We start from the raw sequence: 18,364 nt of genomic DNA on the forward strand, positions 1-18,364 counted from the left end.
TGTGTAAAATTATACTGAGGGTCAGGTAGGAGAGAAATGTCAAAGCATTTGGGGAAAATATACAACAAAGGAAAACAAAGACATTTCATACCACTTAGGACAAAGAGGGGATGTTATATATGGCTATAAACATGATTTATATCCTTAGGAAAAAGATCTTCAATGCTCTCATGTTCATATACCCCAGCTCCCCTTTTTCTGGGGAGAGAAGGAACTGAGGAACTGTAGGTGGGCAGGAGGAGCTTGTGGAATGTGAGGAACTGGCAGAGGACACAGTATGTCTACAGAGGAAAAAGGGAGCAAGAAGTTTATACAAAGATAACCAAAAACAGAGACTCTAGCAAGAAGCTTGTTTTGGGTTCCTGATATAAAATTGATTTCATTTAAATTTCCAGAATTAAAGTTGTAGGAGAACACCCCATCTATCTCTTCTCAAATTATTTTATTTACCAATACTGCTCCTTTTGTCTTTAAACTTTGAGCTCCCAGATCTTCTGAGCCTCATCCTTACAACTATATACCGTAGTGCTGAAAGTTCTCTCAGAGACCGTGTAGATGACAGACAGGACCCCGTGGCATCACCAGTCAATGGGAAGTGGGGGCTGGAGAATCGTGTTGAGAAGAGTTCTGAAACCGGGTCTGTGTTCAGTGGGAAGCGTGCTGGGACCCGTTAATGCTGGGATTGGTTGATGCTGGTCTGCCACAGGCCTGGAAGTTGGGGTGGGGTGGGGGAGTTGTGATGGGAGTTATCTTAATGGTACCATCCATGCTAAGAGCCTAAGCCTCTCATTTAATTTGGGTGTGTGTTGGGGGCTAGGGCTGAGAGACATAAAACCAGTTGCCAAAGTCACACAGCTATTTAGTATTTCACAATATATTTAAAAAAAAAAAAGGGTTCAGGATCAGGAAAAGAATGAAGATTAAGAGGATTAGCCATCCTGAAAATGGAAAACTATCTACCTTCAAGACATTTAGGACTGAATATGAACCTTCTTGAAACCTTTTGTTTGATAGTTTATCAAAATTGCTAGGACCTCTATCTAACTTGTCACCCCCAAAGCCAAACCTGCTCAGAAGCCTGGAGCCCTCCTTGCCAATTTCAGAGGCCTTTCTTTTTTTTTTTTTTTAAAGATTTTATTTATTTATTTGAGAGAGAGAGTGAGAGAGAGAGCACAAGAGGGGGGAGCAGGAGAGGGAGAAGCAGACTCCCTGCCGAGCAGGAAGCCCGATGCGGGACTCGATCCCGGGACTCCAGGATCATGACCTGAGCCGAAGGCAGTCGCTTAACCAACTGAGCCACCCAGGCGCCCTCAGAGGCCTTTCAAAGTCTATAATGTTAGAGCCTATTTCCTCCAGGAGAAAATTTTTCTTAGTGTTTGGATGAAGGGATAAAGAAGTATGAAGAAATTTTAGTGTTATTTGCCTAGGATTAATGGATAGTTGAATTTAAATGCCAGCTCACTTTTTAAAAAGTTCTTTCTACAGAATATTGGGAGGGAAAAGTCCAAGATGGGCTTTGGACATAGTTTTAACTAATCAGGGTTGCAGGTAGTAGTCTCAATGCTAGAATAAATAGCAAATCATAACAAATCCAACTAAGACTTAAATTCACCAGAGCCAAGCTGTGGCGACAAGGGAATTCTGGCCCCTAAACCTCTCTTCAACTTGCCTGAGAATTTACTATTAAGCATCAAGAAGTTATTATTTGAAAATACTAATATTCTTGGGTGATAATTCAAGTTCATTGTTAGCTAATACCAAAGGAAGAAAGCAAAGCTAGTGGTGAGGTGAAGGGATATATTACCTGCTATGGAGGGAAACAAGGGAATGAAAGATATAATGGTTCTCAGTGAGTAGCTACAGGAATTTTGTGGCCCAAAGATGGAGTTCACTGTCTGAAGCCTCCTCAGGACTCTGGAATATTCAACTGACCTTAGGACACAGTAACTAACATTGAGTAGGTGACGTAAATAAACCCTCAAGATGCCTTTTAAAAATAGAAAAGAGAAAAACAATGTAAGAAAGTACAGGAGTACTTTCTCTCCAACATTTCTGACAGAAGATAGGAGTTGAAAACCTCAAACAAAATGTTGCCCCAATCTCACTTGACTAATTTTAGTTATCTTAGTTCATGGCTATGATTCATCCCTAAAGCTGTGAATTGCTGAGGAGGAAGGAGGAAAAAAAAATTGACTTAAATGTCAAAGAAGTAAGAACAAAAATATAGTTTTCTTTTTTGGGGAACTAGAATTCCAGGATATAGGGATCTTTATTTTTTTCTCATGAGGGACTGAATACTTCAAACTTCTAGAGAAATAATGGTCTTGAGTCAAAACATCATTAAGGAATAAAAGACAGCAGTGATTATAAGTCATGTCATGTTTGAATTTTTTGCCTCCATAGTATATTTCCCTTGTCTTCTTGTGTGCCTCTTTAAATACCATTAAACTAGAACTCACTAGGCTCATCTGTAGTTGAGTATGATGGAAGCGTAATACGTAGACTGTAGTGAGGAATGGAATCCCTAATCCAGGTCAAGGAGAAATGAATGGAGATAAACAGATCTATGGGAAATAAGCCTGGGGAATGGGATGGTGGGAAAGAGAATAAGGGCATATTTGAATGATGGTCAGATGCTGTCTTGCTTGCTAAAGAATAGAGAAGGGTTGGTGAAATTCCTTCTTGAGTAAATAAAGAAGTTTCTCAATTTATTAGGAATCCCCCAATAAAGTGGTTGCCATTTTGAATTTCTGTAGGTTTGGAGGAAGAAAATAGTCACTAACTCAGCTCAGTGACTGTTTTCAGTGTCTGAAATAGCTGACCACCTCCACCAATAGCTTAGCCACTACCCGTGTTTGTCTTTTTCTTAAAACTCTTAAAAACTGCTGCTCTTAAAACCTTGAAGCAGTCAAAGAAATATATGATGGTTGTAAAAATAGGGCCCGGGGCTTGAATGGAAGATGATACTATGTAGGAAGCAAAATGAAAAAGAAAGAGTTCTAATGACTTTAGAGCAGATCCCCCACAGCCCTGAAGCTGTGAGGAGACTAGCCCAAGGCATAATTGTTAGAGGTGATTTCTGCACCTACCCCTGTCCTCAGCCTCCTTAGAGCGCTCCCCTCAGCTTTCTTGTGCTCCGCTCCTTTCTGTTCTCCTCATACCTGGGTATCACTGTGAGTAGTGGCAATCACTGTTTCTCATTACCCGAGACCTAACGTGTCATTCAGCCAATGTGACAAATGCTTCCTGATAGATCAACTAACAGGATATGAAAGTGGAAGAAGGGACTCTGGAGGTTACGGAATCCCACTGCTTGTTGAGGAAACTGAGTTCTTGAAGGTCTAAGTGACTTTCTTGCCCAAAGCATTCCCTCTTTTGCTTCCTCTGGAGGATGTTAATTAACACCATGGCTGTGTCTGCTTATTATTGTCTCTAGTGGAGAGATATTTTAAAGTCCATAGAAGATATTTGCCAGAAGTTACCCTTGGCCACCCTCATTTTAAACCACCTTGGCAGACTGCCTTTATTACAAATCCAGTTGTTTCTTTAATTTTTTTTCAGAATGCATATATATTTAATTTTCTGAGCCTCTGTGAAGTGTGCCAAAGTACAACAAAAACCTATTTCTATTTTTCATATCCTTGATCCACTTTGACCTTGTGTAGCACTGTTATGGGTTGACTTACATTCCCCACATAGATAGATCAAAGTCCTAACTCCCAGTACCTGTGAACATGACCTTACTTGGAAAACGGGGGTTTGCTGATTTCAATAAGTTAAGATGAGGTCATTTGGGGGGGTTCTAATCCAATATGAGTGGTGTCATAAGATAGCTGTGGGAAGACCCAGAAGGGAGAACACCATGTGATGACAAAGGCAGAGACTGAAGTGCAGCAGCTGGAAGCCAAAGAATGCCAAGGATTGCCAGCCACAACCAGAAGCTGGGAAGAGGCAGGAAGGATTGTCCTCAACAAGTTTCTCAAGGAGCGTGGCCCAGCTCATACCTGGATGTCAGACTTCTAGCTTCCAGAACTGTGACATTACAGGAGTGTGTTGTTTCAAGCTACTCAGTTTGTGGGACTTTGGTACGCAGCCCTAGAAAACCAATACCTGCAGTAATCAAGGCAAAGAGGAAGGGCAACTGGAAGCCAAAGGAAAGAAAGAAGAGCTCCTTTGTTGGGTTAGTTTACTAATGCCATTGGTATTAACTTTCTATTGAAATGATCTGGAGAGGGCCCACATGATTCCTTGAAAAAAAATTTGTGAGGGGACTCCCTCTGTCCACTTATTTAAGATACAGTGCATTTTGCTATTTAAATGTTTCCATCATAAAATAATCCACTGTTTTTCAGTGTTCTCTGTTAATAATTTAGTTTGTTTTCCTTAGCCTGAGAGCTTTGGCCTTTTTCTATTTTATTTTGTCTTTTAATATTTTATTTTGTGGCATAATATGAATACATGAATAGTAGTATGTATTTCCTCAAAATATGGGAAAAGGCACTTAAAAATACGAATACCCATATTTCTCAAATGATGATCCAAGCCCTGATATATTCCAAGGTTCTGATTTACTCTCCATAAGTAATATTAAAAATTTAATCAGGTCTTGTTTAAAATAATCAATTTCGTAGTTTCTTTTGTAGTGCTGTTCTCTATTTATAAATAGCACAAATGGAGGTAAGGACTACTTATAATCATATATATATATTTTTTAAGATTTTATTTATTTATTTGAGAGAGAGAATGAGATAGAGAGCATGGGGGGGGAGGGTCAGAGAGAGAGGCAGACTCCCTGCTGAGCAGGGAGCCCGACGTGGGACTCGATCCCGGGACTCCAGGATCATGACCTGAGTCGAAGGCAGTCGCTTAACCAACTGAGCCACCCGGGTGCCCTATAATCATATTTTTCAAAACCCAAAATCGCTTTTTAAAAATATTTTATTTTTAAGTAATCTCCACACCCAATGTGAGGCTCAAATTTATAACCTTAAGATTAAGAGTCACATGCTCCACTGACTGAGCCAGTCAGGAGCATCCCAAAACCATTTTTAAGGTCTTATAAATTATATGTATTTAGTGTCCAAATTAAAAACCTTTATCAAGAACCTTCACATATGACCCAATTTTAAGCCTAGCCACTTTCTATAAGCCTCTCCAAGATCATCTGCTCTATTATATTACTCAATTATCTGAAAAATTCAAGGGTCTTATAAGGAAGAGTTGACCTGCAGATTTAGTGGTTAAGAAAACATCCAAGAGTTGAGAGACATAGACCTTCTCATTGACCAGGAGCCTTAATTCATTTCAGAAGCCATTCTGGATTGTTTCAAACTTCTTGGGCTTTGGGGTTCAGTTTATGATTTCTGCAGAACACACCTGGATGCCTGTGTCTTTGAAGGCACTGGATACACAAGTCAGACACCAGGTCAAAATCAGTAGACCATTCAGTGCATTGCACTGCTGCATCTATAGGGTGGACTCTGCCTTCGTTACTCTAGGAGTCACACCATCTGCTTCTAGGTGCTAAAACAAGGAGCTGGACTACCAGACGTAGAGCATTGGAAACACTTACTTGAGTGTGGTGAGTTCTGTAAGGGATGGCTGAGTAGCCTTGAGATAGCTTTCTCTTCGGGCAGCCACTTTGGGAGAAGGCTTGGGACTCGTGTCGGAGTCACCACTGTCTTCATCTCCCATGGCCTTGATATAGCTGCCACTCCGCATTCTTCGGCACGGAATTTCGTCGTCTTTACCTCGAGGGGTGTACCCTGTCCAGTCATCCTGAGGAACCTATTCACAGAGAAAACAGATAATTCATTTTTAATAAAATCCTACACTTTGCTTTCCTTTCTTTTCTTTTTTTTGTTATGACCCTGAATGTGGGTAATATAGATAAATTATCTAAAACTTCAGACTTTCATTTCTCAATAATGGTGTTTTACTGTAATAATTGGTTTGAAAATATTTTAATCCATGCAAATCCATGTAGTAATCTTTAAAACATCCTGTGTCTTAGGAAAAATTAAAACCATTGGCTTTGATTTACTTCTCATATTTCTCATGCTAATAAGAATAAGAAGAATTCCAAGAAATAATTCCAATAAGAATGCCATTGGAAAGGAGAACAGTTTTATTTGAACTTTTCAGTTATTTATTTTCAATTGTCATTTAAAAGTTAAGAATCTTTCAGTTTTATCTCCACCTTCCTCACACCTCCCATCTCTACTGTCTTGTATCGAATCTGTCTTCTTCCTAAACCAGCTACATTGACTTCCCAATAACCTAGTCTTTCTGAACCCCTCTTAATTTGAATTCAGCCTCCATAGATCTGCTTAAAGCAGTCTTTAAAGGTTTCCAATGATCTCATGAAAGCTAGTGGCCTTTTCTTAATTTAAATTTTCCTTGGCCTCTGAATACACCACCCCCCACCCCCGCAACCCCTGAAGAGTTTCTCTACTTACCTGGTAGAGCTACTTATCTGAATTGTTCTTTTCCTCTTGCTTTGCTGGATCCTATTCTAAGTCCCCACCTGGGGGTACCATATAAGATAATGTTCTTAGTACACTGCTCCTTTTTTTTCTACAGTCATTTCCTTTGAATTCAGCAGAGCACTACACTATGCCATAGAGGGCTTCTTTATGACTTTCTCTTCAGTTCCACTTAGATTTTCCACTTCAACATGGACTCAACCTAGGATCTCATTACTCCTCCATTTAGTAAAAGAAATGCATAATGACCACTCTTTTTATCCATTAAGAAGCAACAAACAATCCATGGTGCATAGAATACTGCATAGGGCTTAATGAAAAGAAACCAGAAAACAAAGGAGGCTGGTTTTTGCCCTTAACATGCTTTAACAGCATGAGAAGACAGAGCATAAACACATTTGGGAACAGTTTCAGATCAACCCATCAGCAAGTTTAAGATAGGGTGCCATAAATGGAACATGCACCGAAGAGAGACTAGAAGTAGGAGTTACCAGTAATGGTGATGGGGAAGGAGTAGCCATGAGGGGCTCCTGGGAACTGGCCAAGTTTCATTGAGAAGGTAAACAGGTATTTAATATTTTGATGCTAACTACTTATTGATTATCCATCAAATAATATACTCTTTTGTTATTAACATTTAACTATGCTAAGGGATTTGCTTACAGTATCTTTTTTTATCAACGTAACAACTCAGCATAATTTTTCTTTGTATTTCTCAGATGAGAAACAAGAACTCAGAGAACTTAAGGGATGTGCCAAAGAACACGCAACTAATAAAAGAACACATAATGGCACTGGCATTCAAAGTGTTTTGGTTTGACTCCAAAGATTAGAATTTACTTAACCTAAATTTTATGATTAATAATATATGAATTTTAACTCTGAAGGGTTCATAAAGTTGTCCACAATGACACCTACACATATTAGACACAGGTTTCTAAATGTTATAGGTTCTAGGAAGTAAGAATAGATGTCCCACTAAAACACAAGAGAGGGGTGCCTGGGTGGCTCAGCATCGGTTAAGCATCCGATGCTTGATTTTGGCTCAGATCGTGATCTCAGGGTCATGAGATCAAGCCCCATGTATGGATACATAAGTCTCAGCTACGAAGGGGCAGAGTTCCAACCTGGCAGCTCCCGGGGCCTTACTCTTGACCCCTATGTGATGCAGTCTCTCTTTCTGGGCTATGATCTTTGGCACCTATGGAACCAAACAACTGTAGTCCCCTGTCACCTTTGTAATCCATTGCATCTGATCCATTTGCTATTTGTTGATCATGGTAATAGCAATGTAGAGTTTACTTTTTTAGCTAAAAAGCATCAAAATCACTATAGCAACAAGGAAGATTTCTTAGTGAAATTATAGCTGTTTAGAACAGTCTTGTTTTCCTTCAACTGGAAGGTGACTCACTGCAAAGATATGATCATGTTCAGAACCTCATTATTGGCTTAGCAATTATATTTTATAAATTACGTTGGTACACCTGAGGGTCATAGATGATGCATACAGCACTTGGCCATTTCTCGGTACCGATGCACAGTTCATAAATAAGCATTAGTCTCTGGAATATGTCAGGGACTAAAGACAAACTTATATCAGGTCATGTCAATCATGAAACAAAACATGGCAAATTTCTGTTTAGATGTTTTTCCCAAAGTTAGTTTATGGTAGAAACTTGAGCTTGCACTAGAAACGGGTTGCAACTGTTGCTAAGGGAACCAACTGGGAAATATTTAATCTGTATACCTCTCAATGAAATAGTTTTCAAATGATAGCAGCTAAGAAGCTGTATGGAATGGGATTTAAAAATTAATGCATTATTATAGTATATGTGCTGCCGAAGCGAGCACAAAATTAATGCATTATTCATACACCTAAAGGTAGCCTACAACAAGATTACCTATAAAATAATACAGAAATCAGTTCTAGGAAAAAATGTAAAGAAACAGAAAATTAAGATCTTGGAGAAGAAAAATAATGTCGCTGAAGTTGCTACAACTGAGCCAGAATTTTAATTCTGACTCTTTTAAACTCTAAAGCAAAAGGGGAGACAGTGACCGGGTGTATAATTTTCAAAGAAGGCATGCCAATTTGTAAGGGGCCCGAGTGTGAAATGTTACTCCCTTTTGCAGTCAAATGCTCTGCCACTGAGCTATACCCCCAATGTTACTCCCTTTTGAATGGGAAGAGAGGAGAATCATGGGGCACAGCTACCACTGGGATCTAGCCAAAAGTTGATGTGTCTTTCTGCCTCAGTTGCACAGAAAGAAAAAATTTAGGGAAATCCAAAGAAACAACCTTACAGCTGTTTGAGAAAGCCTTCAGTATTACTGGTCCTGGCAGTTTAAGGGAATAGAAGTCTTAGTAAGGAAGGGAAGCTGGAGCAAATAGACACTTGTTAATGACAGACCAGCCAGATGTCCTGCATGTCTGTACCAACCTTGGAGGTGGTTGGACCCAACAAATGTTAAAGAAACAATAATAAAATCAATATAATAAAGGTTAGATGTAACAATAGTTATGAGTTAGAGAAAAAGGATTATTTGCTTTTTAATGCATATGTTTAAGCATTAAACTCCAATAGCTTTATTTTTGATTAAACAAAATGAGGACTTGTGTGCATTTTTCTATTTCAGGAAGAGCCAGTCTATAACTTAGACCATTTGTCACAGTTCAGAAATACAGAAGACTTGCTTCTGACCAAAGAATGACGATAACCAAGTGCTATCATCCTCTAATTCCAGGACGAGGATGTTTTCTTAATTGAAGTAGTGTATGGGCACTGAATGATGGGTCATTCTATTCATAGCCATAGTCTATTCAGTTACAGAACAGGAGAAAATGAAACATGACCTAGTGGGGCATGCTTGCATTTTTCTCAATCTCCTTGCCTGTCTCTCTCTTTGCCTCTCTCCCTCTTCTGTCACATCAGTAAGTAATTTTTGCTTGTTTCTTTTCCAGTCATGGTCTGGGTGCTGGGAATATACAGCAGTGAACAGTTACAAACATTGATCTCATGCTATGGAGCATACATTCTAGAAGTGCAGGAAGAGATAGATAATAGTCAAGCACACACATAAGTGAACAAGATAATTTCAGGAATCATAAATGCAATTAGGAAAATAAGATGGGTTAATGTAATAACGTGGCTGGAGGGGGACTACTTTAGCCTGTTCCTTGGAGAAGCCACTAGGAAAGCGGTAATATTCCAGAGGAGATCTGTTGCCCAAAGGAGCCAGCCTGGAGGAGAGCTAGGAAGAGCTCCCAGGCAAAAGGATCAGCCAGTGTGGAGTCTCCAGAATAAGAATGAGATTGGTGTGCAATTAAAGCCTGGGAATGAAAATGCCTGTGTGACCGGAGACTACCCAGCAAGAGGAAAGGGATACAAGGAGAGGCCAGGGGTGCGGAGCCAGGTCATGTAGGGTCTTGTAAATCTGTCTCAAATCTTCCTTCCGGGCTGAACTCAGCAATTCTAAAGCTCCCTCCAACTGCTCCAGATTATACTGATCTTTTTAATGAAATCTATAGCATGTATCTCTACATAAGGGGTCAGTAAACTATAGCTTACAGACTAAATCCAGCTTGCCATCTGTATTTGTAAATAAAGTTTTATTTGCACACAGCCCTTCCCATTCATTACGCACTGGCTGTGACTGATGTCATGTTACAAGGGCTGAGTTATATGGTCATGTTGGAGACTCTATGGCCCCAAAACTAATCCACATCATCTTTCTGTGTACTTAATGTGCATAATCACACAATGGCATTTATATGCACTACTTGTTTTATGTGTCTTTGTGTCATCTCTCTAATTACTGGGTAAGCTCACTGAAATGGGGGAAGCAGTGTTGCTGGGGGTCAAGGGTGTGAGCTCTGCATCTAGACTACCCAGGTCTGAGTTCTTGCTGTGTCAGTAACTAGGCATATGCCTCAATTTTCTTGTCCGTTTCCTACCCCATAGACAGTTAGGCATGGATTAAATAAGGTATGCCCACAAGTGCATAGGGAATGCTCAGTAAAGCTCTTTTAGGGGAGCTCTGCCCTATTGTTAGCACTCAGGTGCTCCCTCATGATGGATGACATTGGCTTTCCAAGAAGACTCTGATGCCTGCTTCCAATCTTCTTCCTCAAAGGAGGAGAAGACATAACTGAAATAGATTAGGCAAAAACATAAAGTCCTAATATACTGTCTACTCCCATCATTTTTAAGTGAGAGTTCCCATCAGGAAGTACTCCCAGCTCTCTGTCCTGGGGTCTCATCGCTGTTCTGCAGGACCAAGAGAGGAGCCACCAGAATCTTGCCTGGCTTCCCAGTGATTGAATCCCAAATGCCTCTTTTTGGTTCACAAAGCAGAAAACCTAGAGGGGAAAAAGCCTCCCTGGGAAGTATATTTGTATTTGAAGGTTTTTGTTTTATTTTTTAATTTTTTATTTTTTAAAGATTATTTATTTATTTATTTGAAAGAGAGAGAATGAGAGAGAGAGAGGGCACATGAGAAGGGGGAGGGTCAGAGGGAGAAGCAGACTCCCTGCTGAGCAGGGAGCCTGATGCGGGACTCCATCCAGGGACTCCAGGATCATGACCTGAGCCGAAGGCAGTCACTTAACCAACTGAGCCACCCAGGCGCCCCTTTGTTTTTGTTTTAAAACCTTGATCCGTGAGCTGTGTATTCCAGATGTATGAGAACTGTCCAGACCAAGAGTGGGAATTTGGGGGCCTCTGGGCTGCATTAAGTTTCTGCTCTGTGCAGCTCGGAGTCACAGAAGTGGGGGAGAGGTTGAAAAGGTAAAGGTAAAGGAGGGCAAGCTTCTTAAGGTTTACCTGGCTATTTCTAGGACCTACTACAAATCCAGCTTTGCTTTCACTCAATGTGTGTGACCTTGGATAAGTCCCTTCATCTCCTTGATTCAGTTTTTCCATCTCTAAAATGGGCATGATAGTAGAATTGTGTGTGTGAATATAGTTTGTGAACTTCAAAGCACCATAAAAATCTGAGAAAAAGGTTAGAAATCTGTCTCTTCATGGCTACTTTTAAAGTATGGCCAGCCATAAATAACTTGGGGATTAAAAAAGCAGTGGCATTTTAGCTGACCATCTTCTACTCATTAAAGTAGATGTTCTAGTGTAAGAATATAAGCAGATGGAATATACATGTTATCCTATATAAAAATATAAAAATTTCATACAGAAAAATGTGTTTCTGTCTCTTTTAGGATCTTTGAAAGTAGACTGTCTTCTGGTGCTGCCAATTTTTTTTCCCCTTTAGGTTTCCCCAAACTCAGTTGAAAGAGGATCGCACTCATTCTGGGAGATCTGTGAGCAAAAGCTATGATAAACTAGGGGTCCTTGAAAAAATCTTTCCCATGGGGAACCCTTAAAAGTTATATGATCCGGGGCGCCTGGGTGGCTCAGTTGGTTAAGCGACTGCCTTCGGCTCAGGTCATGATCCTGGAGTCCCAGGATCGAGTCCCGCATCGGGCTCCCTGCTCAGCAGGGAGTCTGCTTCTCCCTCTGACCCTCCCCCCTCTCATGTGCTCTCTCTCTCCTCTCATCCTCTCTCTCAAATAAATAAATAAATAAAATCTTTAAAAAACAAAACAAAACAAAACAAAAGTTATATGATCCAAGATAACACCTTATGTTCTGAGGGTTTCAGTTTGCTGATTGTGGGGGGTCATATCCCCACTTGGTTAACAAAGTTTCCGTTTTGAGTAGATGAAGTATTCTTACTTTGACCCATCTGCAGCTTTCCTCTAGTGTCCAAATGCCACATTTTCCTGAATCGAAGATACCAGTGCAAAACCCTCAATATTTTTTTTGTGCCACTGCGGAAGAAATCAATGCCACCAACTAAACTCTGACTCTTCCTAGATTATATGATTCATTCCAGTATTAAAGATGCTAAAATGCAAAACATATGTCTTAGAATCAAATGCCTTTTAAAGAACATGTGCAAAAATAAAAACAAGAAATGGATATATTCTGGGGTAGTAACCACAGAACTTAATGTTCCTCTTTAATGGTGACCAAATTAATAACAATAATTAGCATTCATCTGTGTCATGCTTTTGCAAATGCATAAGCTCACATAATGTCTCATCGTCCTTACAACTACCTTGAAGGCTAAGAAGAATTATTTTAATCTTAGCCTGTCAAATAAAGAAATCGAGGTCCAGAGAACTTAGTGGTTGGTATAGGTTGACACTATACCCAAAATAGGGTCTACTCTTCACAGACAGTGATTCCCCCTTTCCCCGCCGTGTTCAGATCTTGGCTGTCTTTTGAGTCACAATTGTTATTTTATGGTAACCTAAATAATACATATTTCACATAAGAAAAAAAGAAAACTTCCCTATGGTTTTAAGACCTGTCTGGAGGAAAAAAAATGTTAATAAAACAAAGGTAGGATTACAAGCCTTGAAGTAGAAGTTATAAGACATACAATTTCAGACATGAGAAGGCTTACTTTTAAAAGGCTCTTCCACAGGATTTGGGGTTTGAGCCCCCACTTCTGCTGGGCTGCACTCAGTATAGCGTAACTACATGTAGAGAGAGTCAGACATTTTGTGTCGATGATGGTCTGAGAGATGAAGCCATGTGGGAGTGACTCCTGCAGAGCGGATTATCTCGAGATGGGAGGTTGAATGGTGAGGTTTGGAGGGATGAAAATGTGTGAGATTTTGGGAAATCTGAGAGCCACAAAAGGAATGCAGACCCTTAGAAAGCTGGGACAGTTGAAATGGAGCGTATGTCCTGAAATACACCAGGGGAGGCCAGTGTAATTGTGTGAGCAGTTCTGGATGGCAGAGGTTTGCGGTGGAAAACCAGAGAATCTAAGGCTGAGGTAGGACTTAAAGCTCTAATTCATCAGGAACCAGAGAAATGGGGAGAAATAATTTAGGCATTTAATTGATGAGATAGGAATAAAGACAATCTAGCAAGTTAGAGCAGTGATTAAAATGGTGGCCATCAATAATAGGTTGATCGTCGCAAGGCTCTCCTCAGCAGCCGTGGATCTCTTCAACAACTGAGTGTTTCTACTAAAGCAACTAGGTAAATGAGGGCGCTTGGCTATGGCTGAGGGGGTCAACCTACTGGGTCTTACCTGAGCTTGATGAAGAAGGGTAAATACGAGGGGGAAAAACTGTATTTATGAAAGGAGAGCTAGGAGGCTGATATTTATGGAATAATCTGACATTTCTGGGATAACCTCAGAGGGCTGGAAGAGATACCTTTGTTACGTGAATACTTCCAGCGGTCCTATGAGATAGGTATTACTCTGTCCATTTTACTGCTACAAAACTTAGACTCAAAAAGCAGAAATGACTATCTCAAGGTCGTAATCATGCGTAGGAGTCTGGCTTTGCCTGACATCAAAGCTTTAATGTCACCCTGCCTCTGATGAATGTACATTGAGTAAGTGACTGAACAAATAAATGGGGTTGGGGAAGGGAGGGCATGCTCCCACTCAACTGTACTTTATTTTTAAAATAAACATGAAATGTAGCTATTGAAATCAGCATAAATATTATCTTGTCACTAATTTGCCAGCACTGTTGAAGAGGGCTTACAATAATAAATACTTAAAATAATTAAGAAGTAAAACAGCATTTGCTGTCTTCCTGGTGTCCTTAGCAACTACTGTTGTGGGACAGCTGGGGGGACTAGAAAACTTGCAGGACAGCCACATCTTTCAAGGATGGCTGTGGGGGCCTGCACGCACCCCAGTGGTAAGGAGGCTTCCCCCTGGATTTCAAGTGCCTGCCTACAACGTTACAGAAATGGAGTGAATGTCTCCACCTTCTAAGCACTTTTAGTGAGCTCTCAGATTCCCTACTCACTCGGGTCCTTTGCATCTTCTTTACAGCTGGGAGAACTGCTTTTCTGCTCCACACAGCTTTCAACTTGACAAATGCGACTTGGCATAAATGTCCCTGTAGCCTTTTAAGCTTGCTCTTCTCATAGCAAAAGCAGAAAAAAAGAGCAAGAATAGGAAAATTACAATTATGCGATGTGCAGATCCCAAGGTCTGATTGGTGTTTTCCAATCAGATTTCCCTGGCAACCGTCCTTTCTAACTCCCCATGAAGCCCGAGGGGGGTGCAAAACTTAATTTGCTTCAGGTTGCTTAAAAATGACATTTTTAGGACAAGAGTAAATACCTACCTCTTTTTAAATAGGGCTTAGCCCCTTTACTATATCTCCCTCCAAATAAAAACGTTTCAACACTCTTAAACAAAACTTTATTGACAGTACTATGCAATAGTGATTCAGTCACTGTGACCCTGTGGAATTATTCTCACCCACCAACATTTATAGGTATCTACAGGGTACTTAGCACGATAGTAGGTGCTGGGTAAATACACCAAAAGCATTTTATAAAGCACAGTCTCTGGTCTCAAAGGGGTTTACAAATTTTAAGTGATTGGGCAAATCTGGGGGAGAGATGAAGGAAAATGGAAAAATAGCTTTAAAGCAAGTCAAGCTGAGTGAAGTATTTCAGTACCTTTGATTCACCTACTGGGTTTGTACTTTGTTCTTAAAAATCTTCCCTGGTGATAAAACCATTCCTTAGGAGTTGAACGTCTATGTGTGAAGTGCGTGGATGCCATTGAGAAAAGGCATTGTGGGAGAAATGTAAGGGGCAAGTTCTGTGGCCCCTCAAAGGAGGGAGTGGTCCATGAGCCTTTGGGGGCTGGTAGAAAATGTTAGTGAGGTGACAGCTGACACCAAAGGGGCTGCTGTCTGTCGTGAAGATGCCTTGTGATTCCACATCAAGAAGTAGTAACTAAAATACCACATTCTGGTATAATGTGAGGACAGGGGAGGAAAATTAATTTTCTTTATTGTCTGCCCTGCATTTTGATTGTAGTGGACATCTGTGCGTTTTGCCACCCTGGTTCTAATTCTGGTTCTTGTAGTCACATCTCCATGATTTTGCTCTGGAGAACCCTTCCTCCCCAGAAGGAAACCCACCTGAGGTCCATGTGTCTCAGGAGTAGCACAGCAGTTGGCTTAGCCAATCAACACATCACATTCCCCAGTTGCCTTGCTTGGCTCAGGGCTCAGCGTGTGATCTAAGCCTGCTCTGTAAGCAAGCATCTCAACCTTTGCTTGGAATGCTGAGTCAAAGATATTTCCTCTCTCATTCGGTACATCCATAGTAAAGTAATTAGCTTTAGGACTTGCTGGTAGCCATTTTACAATCCCAACACACAAACATTATCTCATGTGATACAAAACCCTATGTTGTTATTAATCCCATTGCAAAGATGAGAAAATTGAGACTTAGTGCTATTAAATAACTTACACTAAATTGTACAGCTAGTAAATCATATTCAGAATTGAAGGGCAGGTTTGTTTCAAATTTCTATGTTCTTTTCAACATATCATTCGCTGTCTGTAAGTTTCAAAACTTAGCAATTTTCCATTAAACATAAAACTCAAGTATTAAGTTACTGGGAGCTACAATGCTGTTAACATTTTGACAACTGTAACAAGTAGGGAGGGTTAGATGCTTGAAAGAACCACAGAGTACTCATCATCCAGCAGTTGTAGTTGGCTACAAGTTTTAGTGAAATACAAGCAAGAACACAAACATCCTAAAAGACAGCAAGATTAAAAAAACAGAGGTTTAGGTCCATAGCAAGCATCTTACGTTTACTTCCATTGACCATTTAGGAGATACGCTAATTTAGAGCCCTTTCTTATTTTTTAATGCAACTGTTCATTTCTCACATGTCTTTCTGGCATGCTGGAGGCATATTGTTTGGCTTGCAATGGCTAAGTGAGCCATCGTTGATTCAGTCATGTGTGGGGGCATCTGTCCACTCTATCCCCTGTGATTTGGAGCTATAATTCCAAAAATTGAATTCCCTGAGGCAAATTTGAATTCTGTGTCTGGTGTTCAAAAGCAGAGATGCGGGTAGAAGGTTAGTGGTCTTCCTGAAGTCAACAGAAGCCCAGATGTAGAAATACCATTTATCGATACTAAATTTTGGTGTTGGCTAAAATCTTCTAAATCTTTCAGCAGTTCTGAGACCTCACTACTTGTCAATGTTAATGAATATGGATCTTTTCCCTTAGAACTTAAAGTCTGATGATCTTGGAACAGCTAGTTTGCATCAAATCAATCATCTCTATTATTAATACTTAATTTCAAAACTACAAGAATTTTTAAAGATTTTATTTATTAGAAAGAGAGAGCATGAGCAGGGGGAATGGCAGGGAAGCAGACTCCCTGCTGAGCAGGGAGCTCAATTTGGGGCTCGATCCCAGGACCCTGGGATCATGACCTGAGTCAGAAGGCTGACGCTTAACCGACTGAGCCCACCCAGGTGCCCCTGAAATTACAAATTTTGAAATAGATTTCAGCAAATATTTTTCCCTTAGTTTACCATTAAGTTTGAGATACTAAGTTTCTCAAATGGGCCATAAATTATTACACTTGTGAACCATTAACTTAGCTATTTGGTGTCTATTAGAATAAAACAAAAGATTTAAGAAGAGATACAGCTCAAAATTTCCTGCTTTTTCTTTTTTGTATCACTCTTATCTAATTCCTAGTGCACCTTGGTGCTGTTTGGATTTTTTACTCCATGTTACATTCATGACACCTAAAAGTATACTGTATTTAAATGGGCCAAAATAGAATCTTTCTTTCATGAACACTGTCCATTCTAATTCAATGAAACCATCATCTTTCAAATTGCGTGAATGTAGTTCTTGACACCCAGAAAGAATGGAATATTATTTTGGGTGTCTTAATGCACATGTAATACAAAATTCCACTTTCATAGTTATCATATGGGGAAACGGCCTTTTGCGGATTTGCACTTGAAGGCTGTATTTCTACCCACTTCCGCTAGGCAGCATGATACAGAACCAACAGGAGTTGTCACAGATGCATGTGCACAGATGAGTATGACACTCAGCATCTGTCTGAACCAGTACTTCCAAACTAGCTCAGGCTCCATCAGAAGGAAATGTCCCAACTGGAGTATTCATTGTAGAGTTTGAGGTGAGGTTTCTTAGACCAAACTTTATTATGGTGTTTCTTTACTTTGTGGTTAAGGTGGAGTTAAAATAAGTACCATTTCTTTTAGTGACTCAAAATATTTTAAAAAGATTTATTCATTCATTCGATGCTTATTTATTGAGCTTATTATTGTGAAACAGGTGCTGCTTTAGGTACTGGGGATACAGATGGTGTAATGCAGAAGGAGGAAGACAGGCATGAATAAACTAAGTAGAATGGACATTAGTTAGATGGTGAGCTGTACTGCAGAGAAAAAGAAAGCAGGATGGGGGGCAGAGTGTGCCTGTGGAGGAGGGAGGGCGGTGGAGTTTGTGGTGCTGCAGAGCATGGTCCCCGGAGGCCTCACTGAGAAGGTGACCTTGAGTAAAGATCAAATGGGTAGGGGGTCAGCCGGGAGATCTGTAGGGCAAGTGATTGGAGCAGAAAGAAGAGTAAGAAAGTCCTGCTGGGGAGACCTGCTTGCCACGCTGCCTTGCAGAGGCCCTGCAGGGCAGGGGAGTGAGAAGAGACAGAACAAGGTGAGCACAGGGTGGTGATGGGTGGGCATGGGGTCCAGATCACTGGGACTCCCAGCCCATTGGAAGGATTGTGGCTTTTCCTCGGTAACATAGGAATAGCTCAGAGGCTCTGATGAGAGATGTGACCGGTTGTGGTTTAAAAGGATCATTTGGCTTGCTGAGTTGAGGTTGCTAGAGGGGATAAGGTAGAATCTGGGGAAGAGTTTGGAGGCTCACACGTTAATCCAGACTGGGGTTTAAGGTGAGGAATGGTGGTAGTGGAGGAGGTGAGGAGAAGATAGAACCAGTGGGCTTCTCAACGATGATTTGGACGTGGGAATTG

The 18,364-nt window shown here is 40.5% G+C and overlaps 1 protein-coding gene across 6 annotated transcripts in view; it reads right to left on the minus strand.

The window, feature by feature from the left end:
* DLGAP1 (DLG associated protein 1) overlaps window positions 1–18,364 on the minus strand; it is a 312,708-nt gene that overhangs the window by 243,534 nt on the left and 50,810 nt on the right. For all 6 annotated transcript variants that reach the window (XM_034996206.1, XM_034996205.1, XM_034996210.1 and 3 more), the window contains exon 2: window positions 5,573–5,787. In XM_034996206.1, coding sequence (XP_034852097.1) covers window positions 5,573–5,787 — 215 coding nt within the window. The remainder of the gene's footprint in view (window positions 1–5,572; window positions 5,788–18,364) is intronic.

The sequence above is a fragment of the Mirounga leonina genome, unplaced genomic scaffold (assembly GCF_011800145.1).
Source record: "Mirounga leonina isolate KUSES-001 unplaced genomic scaffold, KU_Mleo_1.0 Mir_93, whole genome shotgun sequence".
Classification (NCBI taxonomy): domain Eukaryota; kingdom Metazoa; phylum Chordata; class Mammalia; order Carnivora; family Phocidae; genus Mirounga; species Mirounga leonina.